Here is a 16168-nt window from a genome sequence, read left to right as displayed (position 1 = left end):
AAGTGAGTAGAGCAGGTAACTAGCTTCTATTACAAATGTTCTTTTTTTAAAAAAAAGATTTATCTGGGGAATCCCTGGGTGGCTCAGTGGTTTAGCACCTGCTTTCAGCCCAGGGTGTGATCCTGAAGGCCCCGGGATCGAGTCCCACGTCGGGCTCCCTGCGTGGAGCCTGCTTCTCCCTCTGCCTGTGTCTCTGCCTCTCTCTCTCTCTCTCTCTGTGTCTCTCATGAATAAATAAATAAAATCTTCAAAAAAATAAAAAATAAAAATAAAGATTTATGTATTTATATTGAGAGAGACTGGAGGAGTGGCAGAGAGATAGAGAGAATCCTTCACGCAGACTCCCTGCTGAGTGTGGAGCCTAATGGGGGCTTGACTCAACCCATGAGATCACAGCCTGAGCTGAAACCAAGAGCGAGATGCTTAACTGACTAAGCCACCGAGGTGCCTCTACAAAATGTTCTTTTATCCACTATTTTCTCTGGATGGCCAATTTATCACACTCGCTATTCTATGTATAACTAGACTTTAAGTTAAATATTTGTAGCCTATTGCTTTGACAAAAGCCCGATTGGGGATAATTTTCTGCTTCTGGTTATCAACTCTTTTATAGACTGGTATTTATTTGATAAGTGCCTGTACTTGTAAAGCATCCCTTTACTTACCATAGGGTGTGGGACTGTGCATAGAATACTTAAGAATTTAAAAGCACTCCAAATACATGAATAAAATTGACATTCAGTAAGATCTCTGGTTTAGTGAATTAAATTTATAGAAAGATTGAATGTGAGATGAACCATGGCATAGTCTCTTATAACATTGTCATATTTTATTCAAGTTCAGTATTGAAGAAAAAAGAAAAGATATTTCATTCATTTTTTAAAATATAAATATGATTCATTTAGGAAATTTAATTAGGGTAAGAAATTTAAAACATGGGAGAAACTGGGACATTAGCAATCAAGTGGATAATTGTTTGTGTGCAAGAGGATAGCCACTCCCCCACTCTCTCTCTAATAAATGTGAACTTCCTGTGAAAGTACCTTTAGAACCATGCTGAATTTTAATTCTTTTAATTTATTTTTAGTATATTCTAAACATGTTAATATTCCGACATAATTCAAGTCAAGGAACACTGAACTAAGAGTTATTTAAAGATTTAAAATCTAGTTCTGGATATTCTATTAATCTGCTGGGTGAGCCTAAGTGATTTTTTAAAACATCCCTGGGCCTTCATTTTCTAAACTATAAAATTAAAGGATTACACTTGAACTCTCTAGCAATTCTGAAATAATATGATCACATGATCTAGACATAAGTGTTCTCAAAATCTTACTCCAAACATACTTTGGAATCTTTAGGTTAATATGAAAAAGACTTTTGACCTATTACAAGTCTCATGCACTTTACTCTGAGAAAAAGATCACAGGTCAATATTTAAGACACATTAATTTTATTTGCATACCATTCCCTCCAACTGAGGTATTTTATTAGAAACCTAAAAGCGACAAATTGGAGAGGTAAGGAATACAGGAAGCATGTATACTTATAATGGAGATGAAAATAGTGTAATAGAAGAGCAAGGGACGGAAATAAAAATCTATTTTTAAAATTTATTATGATAACTAATGGTCATAAAGATCACCACTATTAAGAAAAGGTTATTCAGTAGATTTTACTTTAAAAACAGGGACATGCATAGTGTTTTATAAGTGTTCTATTTAAAATTTTTAAGGTAAGAAATTGGGGACATAAATATATTTTGAAACCTATAATATTAACATAGAGTTCTTTTCCAAATCACTCTAAATAAATGATGTATTATTCCTGTCTGAAATCTTGATTTTTAAGAGGCAGAAATTGAGTTTTTCAATTGTGATGAAATGTGAGATTCCATTTTAAGGAGTTCCTTTGAATTCTCTGTATTTAAAGATTAGAGGATTTTAGCATGGCCATGTTCCTTCTCACTTTTAGTGGCTGAAGGCCTTGTCTTATTATCAAGCTTCTCAAGGACTAAAGGTAATGAACACACAGAACATCTCAGACACCTGGAAAAGTCCAAGAAAGTTATAGGAAATTAACCTGTTTGTAATCAGGAATTCTTTTTCACCCACCTCCCTTGAGGTTATCAGTCAGGGATCTAGGAGGAAATAGATGGCACACACAAGCTCGACTAATTCCAGAGGGCTTAATGAATGGACTATCTACAGAGATGTGAGCAGGGCTAGGAAAACCACAAAAGATAGGCACAGCACTGGGGCTCTGGTAACAGAGGGGGCTGTGTTGACTCCTAGGTCTGAGAGGACAAGGGTAGGGGGACAGCTATCTGGACTCACAAGGAAAAAGTGGCAAAAAGAAAAGACTGCTTTGAGAGGAACTATGCCCTCAGGTGAAGGACACAGCCAGCCTGAGGTGATCTCTCAAAGAATGATGAGAGAATACATATCCAAATGACATTCTCCTCCTGCCCTGACATCTCTTGCCAGAAATTAGAGTACAGTGTCTGTGGATCTCACAGGCCAGCCCCCTGAGGTACCAAACGGTGGAGAATAGTAGAGAGTGAACCTGAAGGGACACACAAAGTACATTCTAGTATCTTTAAGCTCCTGGAGTTTTATAAGATGCACTTAATAAGCACATGTACGGTTTGGTAAAGAAACAAAGAGAAGTGGCCAGTGTGAAAGGAAGAGTCAGGCTCAGTTGCAGATGAGGGGCATGAAATGTGACATTGTGAGTATATACTTTATAAAAATACTACATTCTCACTGAATCACAGCATACAGTGACTAAAAAGATTTAAATGAACTCTTACATAAAACTTTCCACCCTTCATAGAAAAGCATACCACCTAAAACTATCTCCTATCACGATAATAAGACATAACCATTTTTCAGCACCAAGATCTTTGCTCCTATTTAATATGTAAGGTACATCAACAACGAAAATCATTTCCTGATGATATTATTCAGTAATACTTCTTGGCAGCTAACATATAGTAAGCATTGACAAATGCCTGGCTCTGCTAAGCCCTTATTTTATTTACTGTATTCAACAAACTGTGGTTTGCCTTCTCATAATCCCTGTTTTATAGATAAGGTAATTAAGGTTTAAAGGTTCTGTAACTTGCTCAAAGCCATAGAAAGAAGTGACACAGCAGGAATGCAAAGCTTGTTAGTTTGTCCCAGAGCCTAAATTCTTCAGTGATTAGGGTTGAGGGCTTCCAACAATAACCAGATAGGGAAAAGCTAGGGAGAGGGTAGAGGGTGAGGGACTGGGAAGCCAGGGAGGGAGGGCAGGGATGAGGGATAGGCAGTGGTGGTGGGGGTTAGGGGGGACAGGGAGAGACTCAAGGGCGATAGAGAAGTTGGATCCCATTATAATCCTTACAAGTCAAGCAAGGTAGGAATTTAAATTGCAAATTATGTGGGTAGTTTGAATTTAGGAAAAAAAAAACATTTTGCTTTTTGAACAATCCCAAATATATTGACTAAAAAATATGGTCAGCTACCAATTTTTGACTAATATCCTTTCAAGAACTCAAAATATCTTACCGTGCTTACTCAGCAATTCTTTACTTATTTAAAAAGTGTGGCATCAGCGTTGAATTCAGACTAAAACTGGCGGCATCAAAGTTTTAGATTAACTTCTTTTTGTTTTGTGAAACAAAATGCTGTAACCAATATTATAGGAATGTACTGCTTAATCTGACAATAAAAGGCTAATTTAATTGTTATGGTCTTATTTTAAGGCTAATTTGCCTCCAGTCTTTCATGTGCAATGCAAAGGCAGTCAAACAGAGGGAACCCTGAAGCCTTGTTCTCTAAATGCACATAGATGAGATTTAATTTTCAAAATAATATAAAAACCTATGATGAGTTATTGAATACCAAATACTCACTAGACAAAGTTTCTTATATATTTTTTCTTTTCCCCCATTTGCCCATCCCCCCTCTCCCCTCCCCTCTGGCAACCACTAGTTTGTTGGGTGTTTTTATGGGTCTGTTCCCACTTTGTTTGTTTGTTTATTTTGTGGAGACAAAGTTCCTTAACAGTCTGCTTGAATTGAGCAGGGTTGAAGCCTAGAAAAACCACACTGTGTGAACTTTCATAATCTTTTGGTAGTCTATTATAGACTTTATTTTTTTAAATATTTTATTTATTTATTCATGAGAAACACAGAAAGAGAGGCAGAGACATAGGCAGAGGGAGAAGCAGGCTCCCTTTGGGGAACCTGATGTGGGACTCGATCCTAGGACCCAGGGATCCTGATCTGAGCCAAAGGCAGATGCTCAACCACTGAGCTACCCAGGTGCCCTAGACTCTCTTATTTTGAACTGAATTTTAATTTGCTTTTATGTTGCAATATAGATACTTGCTATAAATTCTTGCAAATGACTAAAAGAGCTTAGAGATAGGTTCAAAGAATTTATTTGCATCATTTGAATTAATAATCATAAATGATGGCCCTTTAGCAGATGTAGTATCTGTGACACTTCAGGATCAGGTTTAGTGCAGAGATGAAAGAGAAAATTAGGAATGCCTAAGGAAGAGCAGACATGGGTTTATTTTCCCAATCTGCAGGCCTATGACTTGTAATACTGCCTGCTGCACCCCAAAGATTGAGCCAGACCGTCCGTCCCTAACCAAAAAGTTTCCTCTCTACTGCCTTGCCTTCCACCATACTTTTTTCTTCAGAATGCAGTTGGAATTTTGCCACTCTTTAAAACGTTATTGGATAACAAAATATTCCATAGTTAACACATTTTAAAAGAGAATTGATAGTTAAATACAAACAAAGCAAAACAAGAAGGCAGTATTATTTTGATCCTGGAATAGATCTAGGATGCTCAGGGGGAAAATTAAAAGTATATCACTAGAAACAAGAAAACAAATAAAAAAATTTAAATATTTAAAGAAATTTTGGTACTGGGTATTAAAATACATTACTTCAAACTCAAGCTCAGCTAGTACATTCAGTACTCTGGTTGGTACAATGAACACAATAGTTTCTTTGTATTTGGTATGTCAAGGTCTACTCTTTCAAACTTGACAGATCCTTAGTTAAAAGATAACAGATTCAAGTACTTTATAGCTGTAAACCAGGTCAGTGTAGTTATGTGCATACGCTCGCTTTTCCTATGAGAATTCCTGCCTGTATAGAACATCATTGGTGCTGAAAAAATGTTCATTGATTAGATGAGTAAATAAATAAATACATAAAATAGAGTTAGTTCTATTCAAAAAAAGAAAAGCTTTTCTTTATCTACCTATACTTTAAAAAAATATTTTATTTATTTGACAGAGAGAGAGAGCAAGAGAGAGAAAGGGAAAGGGAGAAGCAGGTTCTCTGCCTAGCAGGGAGCCCGATGTGGGGTTCAACCCCAGGACCCTGGGATCCTGACCCTAGCTGACGGCAGCTGCTTAACTGATTGAACCACCCAGGCACCCCATACCTACCTATACTTTCAATGGCTTTTTGAGTGTGCATGACATCGCTACATTTAAATATTTAAATACAATCGTCTTTGAGTGACTTTGTGAAAAAAGAAATTTGAAAGATATACTTACATAGCTTAAAAATAAATATATAAAGCGATATGTTGCAAATCATTCCTTTTCTACATTCATCTAGTTTCTCCCATTTTTGCCAATATGTAACTACTATTAGATTTTTGTGTCCTTAAATAGACTTTTCTAATATATATAACCAAATATGAATATATATTTCTTTCTCAGAATTACAAAAATAGTGGCATAGGGTGCACACTATTCTTCAAAGTGATTTTTCCCTATGTTGGAGATATTTCTATATTAGTGCAAGCGATGACTGGCTTGCCATATTTCTGGTATATAGTGGGATGATCCTTAAAGTGAAAATTAATTTTTTGCAAAAAAAAAAATTCATACCTTTTTATCTCCTTATTCCTCAACTTCCCTCTTATTCCCAATCATCAATTTTTAAAAATCTTGCTAATTCCTAATAAAAATATTAATCCTTCTTATGTAGAAATAATTAGTAATGAAATTTACAAATACAGAACATGTGACTCTTGTTTCAACCTGATAGGATTTTTGACAACAAAATATTCCTGCTGTATTTTGCATATGAATTTATGCCACACACTGGATAAATTTTTAATTTTTGTTACAGAAAGTGGTTGATGTTCACAAATAGAACTAAGCATATATTAATTTGTAATCAATAGGGTACAAGACTGCATTGTTTTTCCCTCTGCAGACATAATCCGCATAAGAGAGAGAGCAAACAAGTGCGCGAGTGTGTGTGTGTGAACAATACCACATTTGTGCAGGTTATCAGGAAGATATATAGTATTATTTCTACATTAGCATATACTTCTTTGTTTACTTGTTTCTTCTATTAAAGTTCTTGACAAAACTTGTATTTTACTAACCTTTATTTCTACTTTAGAACAAAGTATAAGCTTTGTACACAGAAGGTTCTCAGTAAATACTCATGCAACCAAATTAAAGTTATTTGAATTTCATGCTGTAGGGAAAAAAATCAATTTAATTTAATGAACTGACTTAGGAGATTTTTTGAATAAGATCTTGGACAGGTCTTATGATACACGGGGAAAAATTTTGTGACAGAGACTCTATGATAAAAATTTGTTGGAATGAGACACATAAAAAAATTAAAAACAAAATCACAAAAAAAGCATCAATTCTGATTTCTATAGTTATATTTTTAATAATTGTATAATTGGCCTGAAGAAGGAAAAAGAGATCCATGGCATTTATATCAATGTCATAGTAAAGCAGGACTTAATGATACTAAAGAGGTTCATTAAAAATTAGAGATATATCAGCTATTTCAAGTTGATGACAAAATTTTTTGACTGAATTTTAGAATTTTTAATTTGGAGTTTTGCAGTATATAAAGGTACTCTTTAAAAACCTCATACATGATTATTTCAAGTAAGAACCTTAAATTATAAGAATGGTTTTTCAGGATCTGTTTAATTAGTTATTTATGAATATTTGTCACCAGTGTTTCCTGATATGTTACATAAATTCTTTTAAATCTCTGTTCACATAGTTGAATCACTTTTGCAGGTTTCTACAAAACTTGGATGAGTGAAGGCATATGACTACATTTCTATTTCCTTTTTAAAAAAATTTTTTAAAGATTTTAAAAAATTTATTCATTCATGAGAGACACAGAGAGAGAGAGGCAGAGACATAGGCAGAGAGAGAAGCCGGCTCCATTCAGGGAGCCCCATGTGGGACTCGATCTTGTAACTCCAGGATCACTCCCTGAGCCAAAGGCAGACACTTAACTGCGAACCACCCAGGCATCCCTCTTTCTATTTCTTTACTTTCTTTTCCTTCTCTGTAGAAAACCGTATTTCTGTATGAAATTATTTAAAGTTAAAATATCTAAGTAAAGATAGTTTCGTAAGCAAACTTCAACCCACTTTTTTTTCCATTTTATTAATCTGAAATATGAAATTGCTTAATGATTTTTCAAAAGCTGAAGAGAAGCTTTAATTAAACATTACACTAGCTATGAAGATGATACTAATGTAAATTGTGAACTTTGGTGTTATAGTCAAGAAATTTAGATTTCATTTCTATCTTCCTAACAGAAATGTTGGGAAGATAGCAATACCTAGGACACTATGTGGCTCAATATTCCAGTTATAAAGAAATGTCATTTGGCCAGAATAATTCAATATGTATTTTATTATCTACCTACTTCCTTTTGTATCCAGAATATTGAAATGAAAATGTCTATAGATGTATTCAGAATAAAGGCACCTCCAAAGATGCCCACATACTAATTTCTAGAGTCTATGAATATGTTACCTACATGGCAAGGGACTTTGCAGTTATGATTAAAATTATGAACTTTGAGATGGGGAAATTATCCTAGTTTACCCACATGGGCCCAAGAACATGTTTCAAAACAATTTTTTGCATCCCTATAACTTTAGAACATGCCAAACCCATAGTAGGCACTTAGCAAATATTCGTTAAATGAATAAAAGAAGGAATAATATAAGATTGAGGAATCCAAAAAGAAATAACCTAATAATTAATTAATTATTATCTGTATTTGTAGAATTCTTGGAGGTGTCAGACTTTTTAAAACAGTAAAACTATCACTGCTCACCATTTTTTTCCCTCTAGGAATATAAGTAATAAGGTTAAAAACACTATGAAATCAAGAGCCCCAATGTACCTTTGAAATGTGATCCAGTTCGAAAATTTCTCCTTTGTTCCCTATAAATGTCACAATGGAAACCATGAAATAAAAACCTAACAATGGAAAATTTATGATGATGCAATTCAACAAACTGGAAGTATAAAACTTTAAGTTATCTTATCCATATAATTTACAGTGAAATATAATGAATCCAAATACTGATTTTAATTAGTAAAAAATTGATGGGGGAAAATAAAATATGAATTACTTTGAATTAAGATATAATTTTCTTATTTTTAAAATAATCCCTGTTCTATTAAAAACTGCTACATTTTAAGCTTATAAATTTTGGTAAAATTTGGACAAAAGATGGTAAATACATAAAGATGACCTGGTGGTAACAAATTAAATGAATTTACTGAAAAACCAAGAAATCAGGGGTGCCTGGGTGGTTCAGTTGGCTAACCATCCCACTCTTAATTTCTGCTCAGGTAATGATCTCGGGGTCATGAGATCCAGCCCCATGTTGGGCTCTAAGCCCAGTGTTGAACCTGCATAAAATTTTCTCTCTTTCCTTCTGCTCCTCTTCCCAAGCTCATGCTCTCTCTTAAAACAAAAAACAAAACAACCAAAAAACAAATCAAAATAATTCTGCAATCTAACCTAAGTGACCAGTTCTTAAGTTCCAATTCCATAATACTATCCTTGACACATAATCTCAAATAAAACAGAATTATGTAACAAAGAACAGAACAACTTTTAGTATGACAAAATTTATGCCTTATTCAAATGTACAACAATAAAAGAATGGTTTGGTAAATAGATCATATATTTAAACATCAGGCACTAAAACAAATGGTAGCATGAAAGAAAATTAGTGTGGAAATGTTTAAACTTAGTTTGATCTCAACAATTTTAAAACATGTATAGGAAAAATTTAGAAAGCTATATGCCATAATATTATACGTAATTGGTAGCATTGCAAAGTATTTTAATTTTGTACTGCTTTTTACTGTTTTCCAAATTTTCATTATTAAAGTTATTATTTTATATTCACAGAAAGCATTTTGTAATGTAAAAGAAAAATTCTAATATAAATGATCACTTCTGATCATTTAACATTTCAAATTCTGTAATCATGTCTGTTCCATTAAAGCCTCTGTAGGAATAGGAATGAGCTGTTTTAGACTTAACCAAGGGCTTTTCAAAATAGCGCCAAGGTACATTTTAGGTTTGATCTGAGGAACAGAATTTTCTTAAATAATACAAGTCAATATTAACCATGAGGAGACAGGTTACAAATAAACATTTTATGAGAAAAGAACTTATTTTTGGTTAACTTAAAGAGCTATTTTATTGACATAATCACTAATACTGTGTTAGGTGCCTGAATTATCATGCATGTAATCAAATCCTACCTTTGCAGGTTAGCACATAAATTCCATAACTTCATAAAGTTACTCCAATAAGCTGAGTGATAATTAGTTTTATATACCACTGCAGGTCAAATAAAAACCAATATATTGGTGAAATTATTACTTACTGTGGTAGCACAATGAATATCTTTCCACACTGTGGCTTCCCTGGAGAGATCAGAGACTTCAAACAAATTATCAAGAATCACTTCCCCAATCATGTCATGTCTAGAAAATCTGTCAAAATCATAAACACTGAAATGTAGTTTTCGGTTGCTGAGTTGATCATATGCTACAGGAAATTGAAAAGTTTCATCAAATAGAGGATTTAAAGTCTTTCTGTGTACACGGGTCTGAAATTTCTTTTTCCTATCTGGAAGAAGATACATCTTCACGTAAGGGTCAGACGTGCCTGTGAAGTCTTTAGCAGGGAGGTCTAAGGCTTTGATAATTTTAACAACTAGAAGTTCATTTTCATAGTCATATTGGAGGGTGAAGTTAAGTTTCCCGCAGGTTTTGATATCTTCTTGCCTGTTGCCTTCAGAATCAACTGATTTCTGTTTGTAGAGCTCTGGTTTTATCCTTCCAATGCTTGTTGTTGTTTCTCCTCTTTGTAAAACAGGTTCTGTGCCCATGCTAAAATCAACACTGGAAACCTGCATTTGCCTTGGTAGGTGTCTCCTGAAGGAATTGTGGCTGTACATACACACACACACACATACACACACACGCAGAAAATAACTTAGGAAGATCATTTTGTTGACATTATTCAGTGGCATATAAACTGTCCCCTCACCCCCAAGATAATGAAAGCACTGCATTTGTATTAATAGACAGACAGATACACACACACACACACACACACACGCAGACAACTACTTTTGAAAAACCAGAAATGCAATATTCAAAGGAATAGGATTCTAAAATGATAGAAATACCTGAAACTCATGAATGTACATTTTTATGAGCTTTTGGAATTTTGTACTCTAAATCACAGGCACATAATTACTATACAATTGTAAAAAAATAGGATTACCAACAAAATTTAGTATTCCACAAAATACCATGAATCATCAGTCATCTTGTTATATGTATCTGTAATCTTATGTAGACAAATCATTGAGATGGCTGGTTTCTCTCTATCTGGATATTTGTATCTCATGGATCTCATGTTTTACTGACTACACCATTGCAATAAAAAACAGAAGTCTACCTATTCTTATACTATGTTAAGTATTTCTAATACTTAAGACAAAGAAATGAATATTTACTTGTAGAAAGAATATGGTGACAGCCAAAATGAGTACATTTTTCTTTTTTCAACATGGAATGGGCTTCAGAAATTCTGAGGATTAAAAAATGTAGAATTTTAGAATTTGGGGCCAAAATAATAGAGTGTTTTAGAATTCAAACTGACTTTCCTATTATCAGTTACTATTCATCTAGTCAACGTTTCCAGGGCATTAGCTGTACCAACTAACCAGTGCCTTGTAAATGTGACCTGCACTAAGATCTGCTTCTCTTCTACTTCCTCTGTGATTTCTGGCAGGAGCTGTGTCAACTTATAGGTCTACTCAATGCTTAGTCCCACGTCTTTTGTTCTTTAATTTCCTTGGTCTCTCCATCAGACTAATCATTTCTTGGACTATAACTATAATATAGTGGTTCCCTATACTATATTTCCCACTACTATAGTATAGTACTACTATATCCATAGTATATCCTGGGGGGGTTCCCACTACTATAATATAGTGGTTCCCTGCATGGATCTCCGACATATAAAATTCTAGTTCCATATTTCTATATCTATAAGGGAGATTTCTAAATGAATATACTAATTTTGCCCCAAACTCAAGCAAAGTCATTAATTTTTGCCTTCTACGTCTAAACTGGCGCTCCCTTCCACAATCTCAGAAAATAGCTCTAACATTTTTATCAGCCACTTATGCTTGGACTCCTACAGTATGCTTTGAATCACCTTTACTTTATTCATGAGGTTTCTCAATTTGCTAAACCTGTTGATGTTTGCTTTGAAACATCCCATATACTTGTCCATTAATTCTCATTTCCATTGCTACTCAGTCCAGATCCTCATCACCTTATACTTGGCTTTCCAGATAGTCTTTGGCTGGTTTTGCTTCTTTTAGTGCTCCCTTATACTTAATATCTATCTAGCACTTACTTCAAAACCTGTACTCATTTCTGTTATTACATCAGGTCTACATTTCTTACAGCAAGCACTAAGTAATACCGAGGACATTGCTTAACTAATACTTGGTTCATTGACGCACACATAAGGACTGATTTAAGAAGGATAAAAAAATTGATAACCGGGAGTAGGATATTTAGCCATGGTACCATTTGAGAAGAGTTCAAGGAGCTGAAGATGTTGAAACTAGAAAGGACAGGAAGTCTGCCTTCTAATTTCTGAAGGACCATCATTACAGAATTAATAAGAATCTCAGTGGAAGTTACAATTAAAATAGACTTCAGCTTAATATAAGAGAACATTAAAAAATATCTAGAGCTATCCAAAATGGGGAAGTAACGAACTTCCACAAACACAAAGTATAGAAACAAAGGTTAGATGTTGAAAGAAAGTTTTCTGCCTCAGGTGAGGTGCTAGACTTCTAAGTATTTTCTTTCTTTCTTTTTTTTTTTTTCTTTAAAGATTTTATTTATTTATTCATGAGAAACACAAAGAGAGAGGCAGAGACATAGGCAGAGGGAGAAGCAGGCTTCCTGCGGGGAGTCTGATGCAGTAATCAATGCCAGGATCCTAGGATCACGATCTGAGCCAAAGGCCAATGCTCAACCACTTTGGCCGCCGGGGCCAAAGGCAGGCGCCAAACTGCTGCGCCACCCAGGGATCCCGCCTAAGTGTTTTTAACACTTAATTTCTGATTCGCTATCATTCTGTGATTCTTTAATAATTTTATTCAAGATATCATATGTGTACTAATAAAATAATTTTATTAGGTAAATTTAAATTATGTAAAATCAGAATTATAGTCTGAGGTGTTCCAATTCTCTCACATTGAATTAGCTTATTTTCTATTAATGGGACTGAAATACTAAACAACTTTTTTTGGTGTGTGGCACTTTCCATATGCTTTTTTTTTGTTATTGTTTCAGATTTTTTATTTATATTCTAGTTAGTTAACATACAGTGTAATATTGTTCTCAGGAGCAGAATTTAATGATTCATCACTTATGCATAACACTCAGTACTCATCACAAGTGCCCTTAATACCCTCTTCCCCTCCAGCAACTTTCCGTTTGTTCTCTATAGTTAAGAGTCTCTTAAGGTTTGCCACCTTTTTTTTTTTTTTTTTTTTTTTTTGCTTCCTTCCCCTATGTTCATCTGTTTTGTTTCTTAAATCCCACATATAAGTGAAATCATATGGTATTTGTCTTTCTCTGACTGACTTATTTTGCTTAGCGTAAGAGATTCTAGCTCTATCCATGTCATGGCAAAAGGCAATATTTCATTCTTTTTCATGGCTGAGTAACATTCCATTATATTTATATACCATATCTTTATTCATCCATCAGCTGATAGTCATTTGGGCTCTTTCCATAATTTGGCTATTGTTGATAATGCTGCTATAAATATCAGGGTTAATGTACCCCTCTGAATCAGTATTTTTGATCCTTTGGATAAATACTTAGTAGTGTAATTTCTGGGTAGGATAGCTCTATTTTTAACTTTTTGAGGAACCTACATACTGTTTTCCACAGTGGCTGCACCAATTGGCTTTCCTACCAACAGTGTAAGAGGGTTCCCCTTTCTCCACATCCTCACCAACATCTATTGTTTCCAGAGTTGTTCATTTTAGCCATCCTGACAGGTGCAAGGTGGTATCTCATCATAGTTTTGATTTGTATCTCCCTGATGATGAGTAACATTGAACATCTTTTCATGTGTCTGTTAGTCATCTGTATGTCTTCTTTGGAAAAATGACTATTCATATCTTTTGCCCATTTCTTAACTGAATTATTTGTTTTTGGGGAGTGTTGAGTTTGGTAATTATTTATAGATTTTGGATACTAACCCTTTATTAAATATGTCATTTGCAAATATCTTCTCCCACTCTGAAGGTTGCCTTTTAGTTTTGTTAATTGTTTCCTTCACTGTGCAGAAACTTTTTATCTTGATGAAGTCCCAATAGTTCATTTTTGCTTTTGTTTCCCTTGCCTCCAGATATATATCTAGCAAGAAATTGCTATGGTTGATATCAAAGAGGTTACTGCCTGTTTTCCCCTGGGATTTTGATGGTTTCCTATCTCTTCCATTTTTGAATATATTTTTGTGTATGGTGCAAGAAAGTGGTCAATTTCATTCTTCTGCATGTGGCCCAGTTTTCCCAACACCAGTTGTTGAAGAACAGTCTTTTTTCCATTGGATATACTTTCCTGCCTTGTCAAAGATTAGTTAACCATAGAGTTGAGAGTCCATCTCTGGGTTTCTATTCTGTTTCCTTGATATATGTGTCTCTTTTTGTGCCAGTACCATACTGTCTTAATCACTATAGCTTTGTAATATTGCTTGAAGTCTGGAATTGTGATGACTCCAGCTTTGCTTTTCTTTTTCAAGATTGCTTTGGCTATTCAGGGTCTTTTGTGTTTATATAACTTCCATGTAAGTTTTAGGTTTGTTTGTTCTAGCTCTGTGGAAAATGCTGGTGCTTTTTTGATAGGGATTGCATTAAATGTGTAAATTGCTTTGGGTAATATAGACATTTTAACAATATTTGTTAAATATGAGCATGGAATATTTTTTCATTTCTTTATGTCTTCCTCAATTTATTTCATAAGTATTTTATAGTTTTCAGAGTACAGTTACTTTACCTCTTTGGTTATGTTTATTCCTAGGGCCTTATGGTTTTTGGTATAATTGTAAATGGGATTGATTCCTTGATTTCTCTTTCTGCTGCTTCATTATTCATGCATAGAAATGCAACAGATTTCTGTACATTGATTTTGTATCCTGTGACTTTACTGAATTTGTGTATCAGTTCTAGCAATTTTTTGGTGGAGGCCTTTGGGTTTTCTACCTAGAGTATCATGTTATCTGTGAATAGTGAAAGTTTGACTTCTTCCATGATAATTTGGATACCTTTTCTTTTTGTTGTCTGATTGCTGAGGCTAGGACACTAAACAACTATTTAAATATCATAAAAATGGTACAGCTAATACCATTCTAATTTTTGCTATTTTTTAGCACTAATCTGATAATGAAGTATCATTTATTTCTTTAAGTCTGTATATCTATCCTTGATATACAGGCTCAGGGGCTTAAATTAGAGATAGGCAATCATTAGAGAATATGTAGGAAAATAAGAAGAATTTTAAAAGGAATATAACTTTAAACCAACCATAGTACAGATCTTACTCCTTCACTTGCCGGTTGCCTGATTCTGGGCAGGGCATCTTAGGGCTTCTATCTGGAAAATGAGGGTAATAGTATTACCCATGCTATATGTTGTGATGCAAATTATGTGAAATGATGCATGCCCTTTGCTGGGTACATACTACATACTCAACAAAGCTTTTAATGACAATAAAAATGATATAAATTTTTAAAAATTATAAAGGAATATAAGTATATTTTTTTGAATTATAATTCAAAACATATGCTGGGGTATAGTATAATTTAGTTCTATATTCAGTGTACCTAAGAGATTTAGGATATTTTGTTAAATAATGTAATATTTCTGCCTGAGTCACCTTTACTTATGTAATGATTTTTTAAGAAAAAATTTATAAATAAAATCCCTCCAAAGTAAATTCCTTATTTTTTATAGATTCCATTCACACTTATACTTTTCAATATAATAAAATTTTAATCTTCTATTGTCTCTCTAAAAATCAGTAATTTCTTTCTTATGTCTGAATATAATTGTACAGCTGTAAAGCCCCTCCAGCAGGAATCAAAGAGTAGTAATGTTTTTGTTCTAGTAAGCCAGTGCCCTAATTATAGGGTAAATAGTATATCTTCTAAGTCATAGTTAAGCTAGTCAGTTAAGAGAAGCTTTAATTATTACAATGCTAAACTATTACCGTGACAAAACGGATCTTTTTCTTCTTGCTTCCCCCTGCCCCGCCCCCTTTCTTTTTCTCTTTTGGAATGACATGGTAAGTGGCTAGTCTCACACAGATATCCAACCAATCAAAGTATAGGCCACTTGTCTATTATTGATCTCATTCTTACCCTTCAAACCTGGGAGGGCATCACCAAAGTACTTTTCCAGATAGAGAAGGAAAAACTTTCCCTACCTTACCTGGAACATCTAACCGTAGCTACATAGAGTCAAAATTCCTCGATGCCATAAGAATAACATGCATTAACATGGTGATTTTTAAATATTACCAATAGGTCCTTTCCTTCAAACAAAATCAGAAGCCAGAAGTTGAGTATGTAAAGACAGAGCTCCTCTAGTTGTTGTGTGGGTACAGTCCTGGAATCCCACTGGAAACCAAACCAACATTTCCCTACTACCCAGAAGAAGATGCTTAAAGATCAGAACATTGAGATGAAGCAGGAAACATGTTGGCTTGGAATCAGACAGTTTGAGCCCAG

General features: G+C 34.2%; 1 protein-coding gene across 1 annotated transcript in view; it reads right to left on the bottom strand.

The window, feature by feature from the left end:
- The window catches only part of SYT10 (synaptotagmin 10), a 67181-nt gene that overhangs the window by 25161 nt on the left and 25852 nt on the right, over positions 1–16168 (bottom strand). The window contains exon 3 of the mRNA XM_077870495.1: positions 9714–10281. Within this exon, the coding sequence (XP_077726621.1) occupies positions 9714–10281 (568 nt within the window). The remainder of the gene's footprint in view (positions 1–9713; positions 10282–16168) is intronic.

This window comes from Canis aureus, chromosome 25 (assembly GCF_053574225.1).
Source record: "Canis aureus isolate CA01 chromosome 25, VMU_Caureus_v.1.0, whole genome shotgun sequence".
Taxonomy (NCBI): Eukaryota; Metazoa; Chordata; class Mammalia; order Carnivora; family Canidae; genus Canis; species Canis aureus.
The sequence above is the reverse complement of the archived record's forward strand: the minus strand, read 5'-3'. Positions and strand labels throughout refer to the sequence as shown.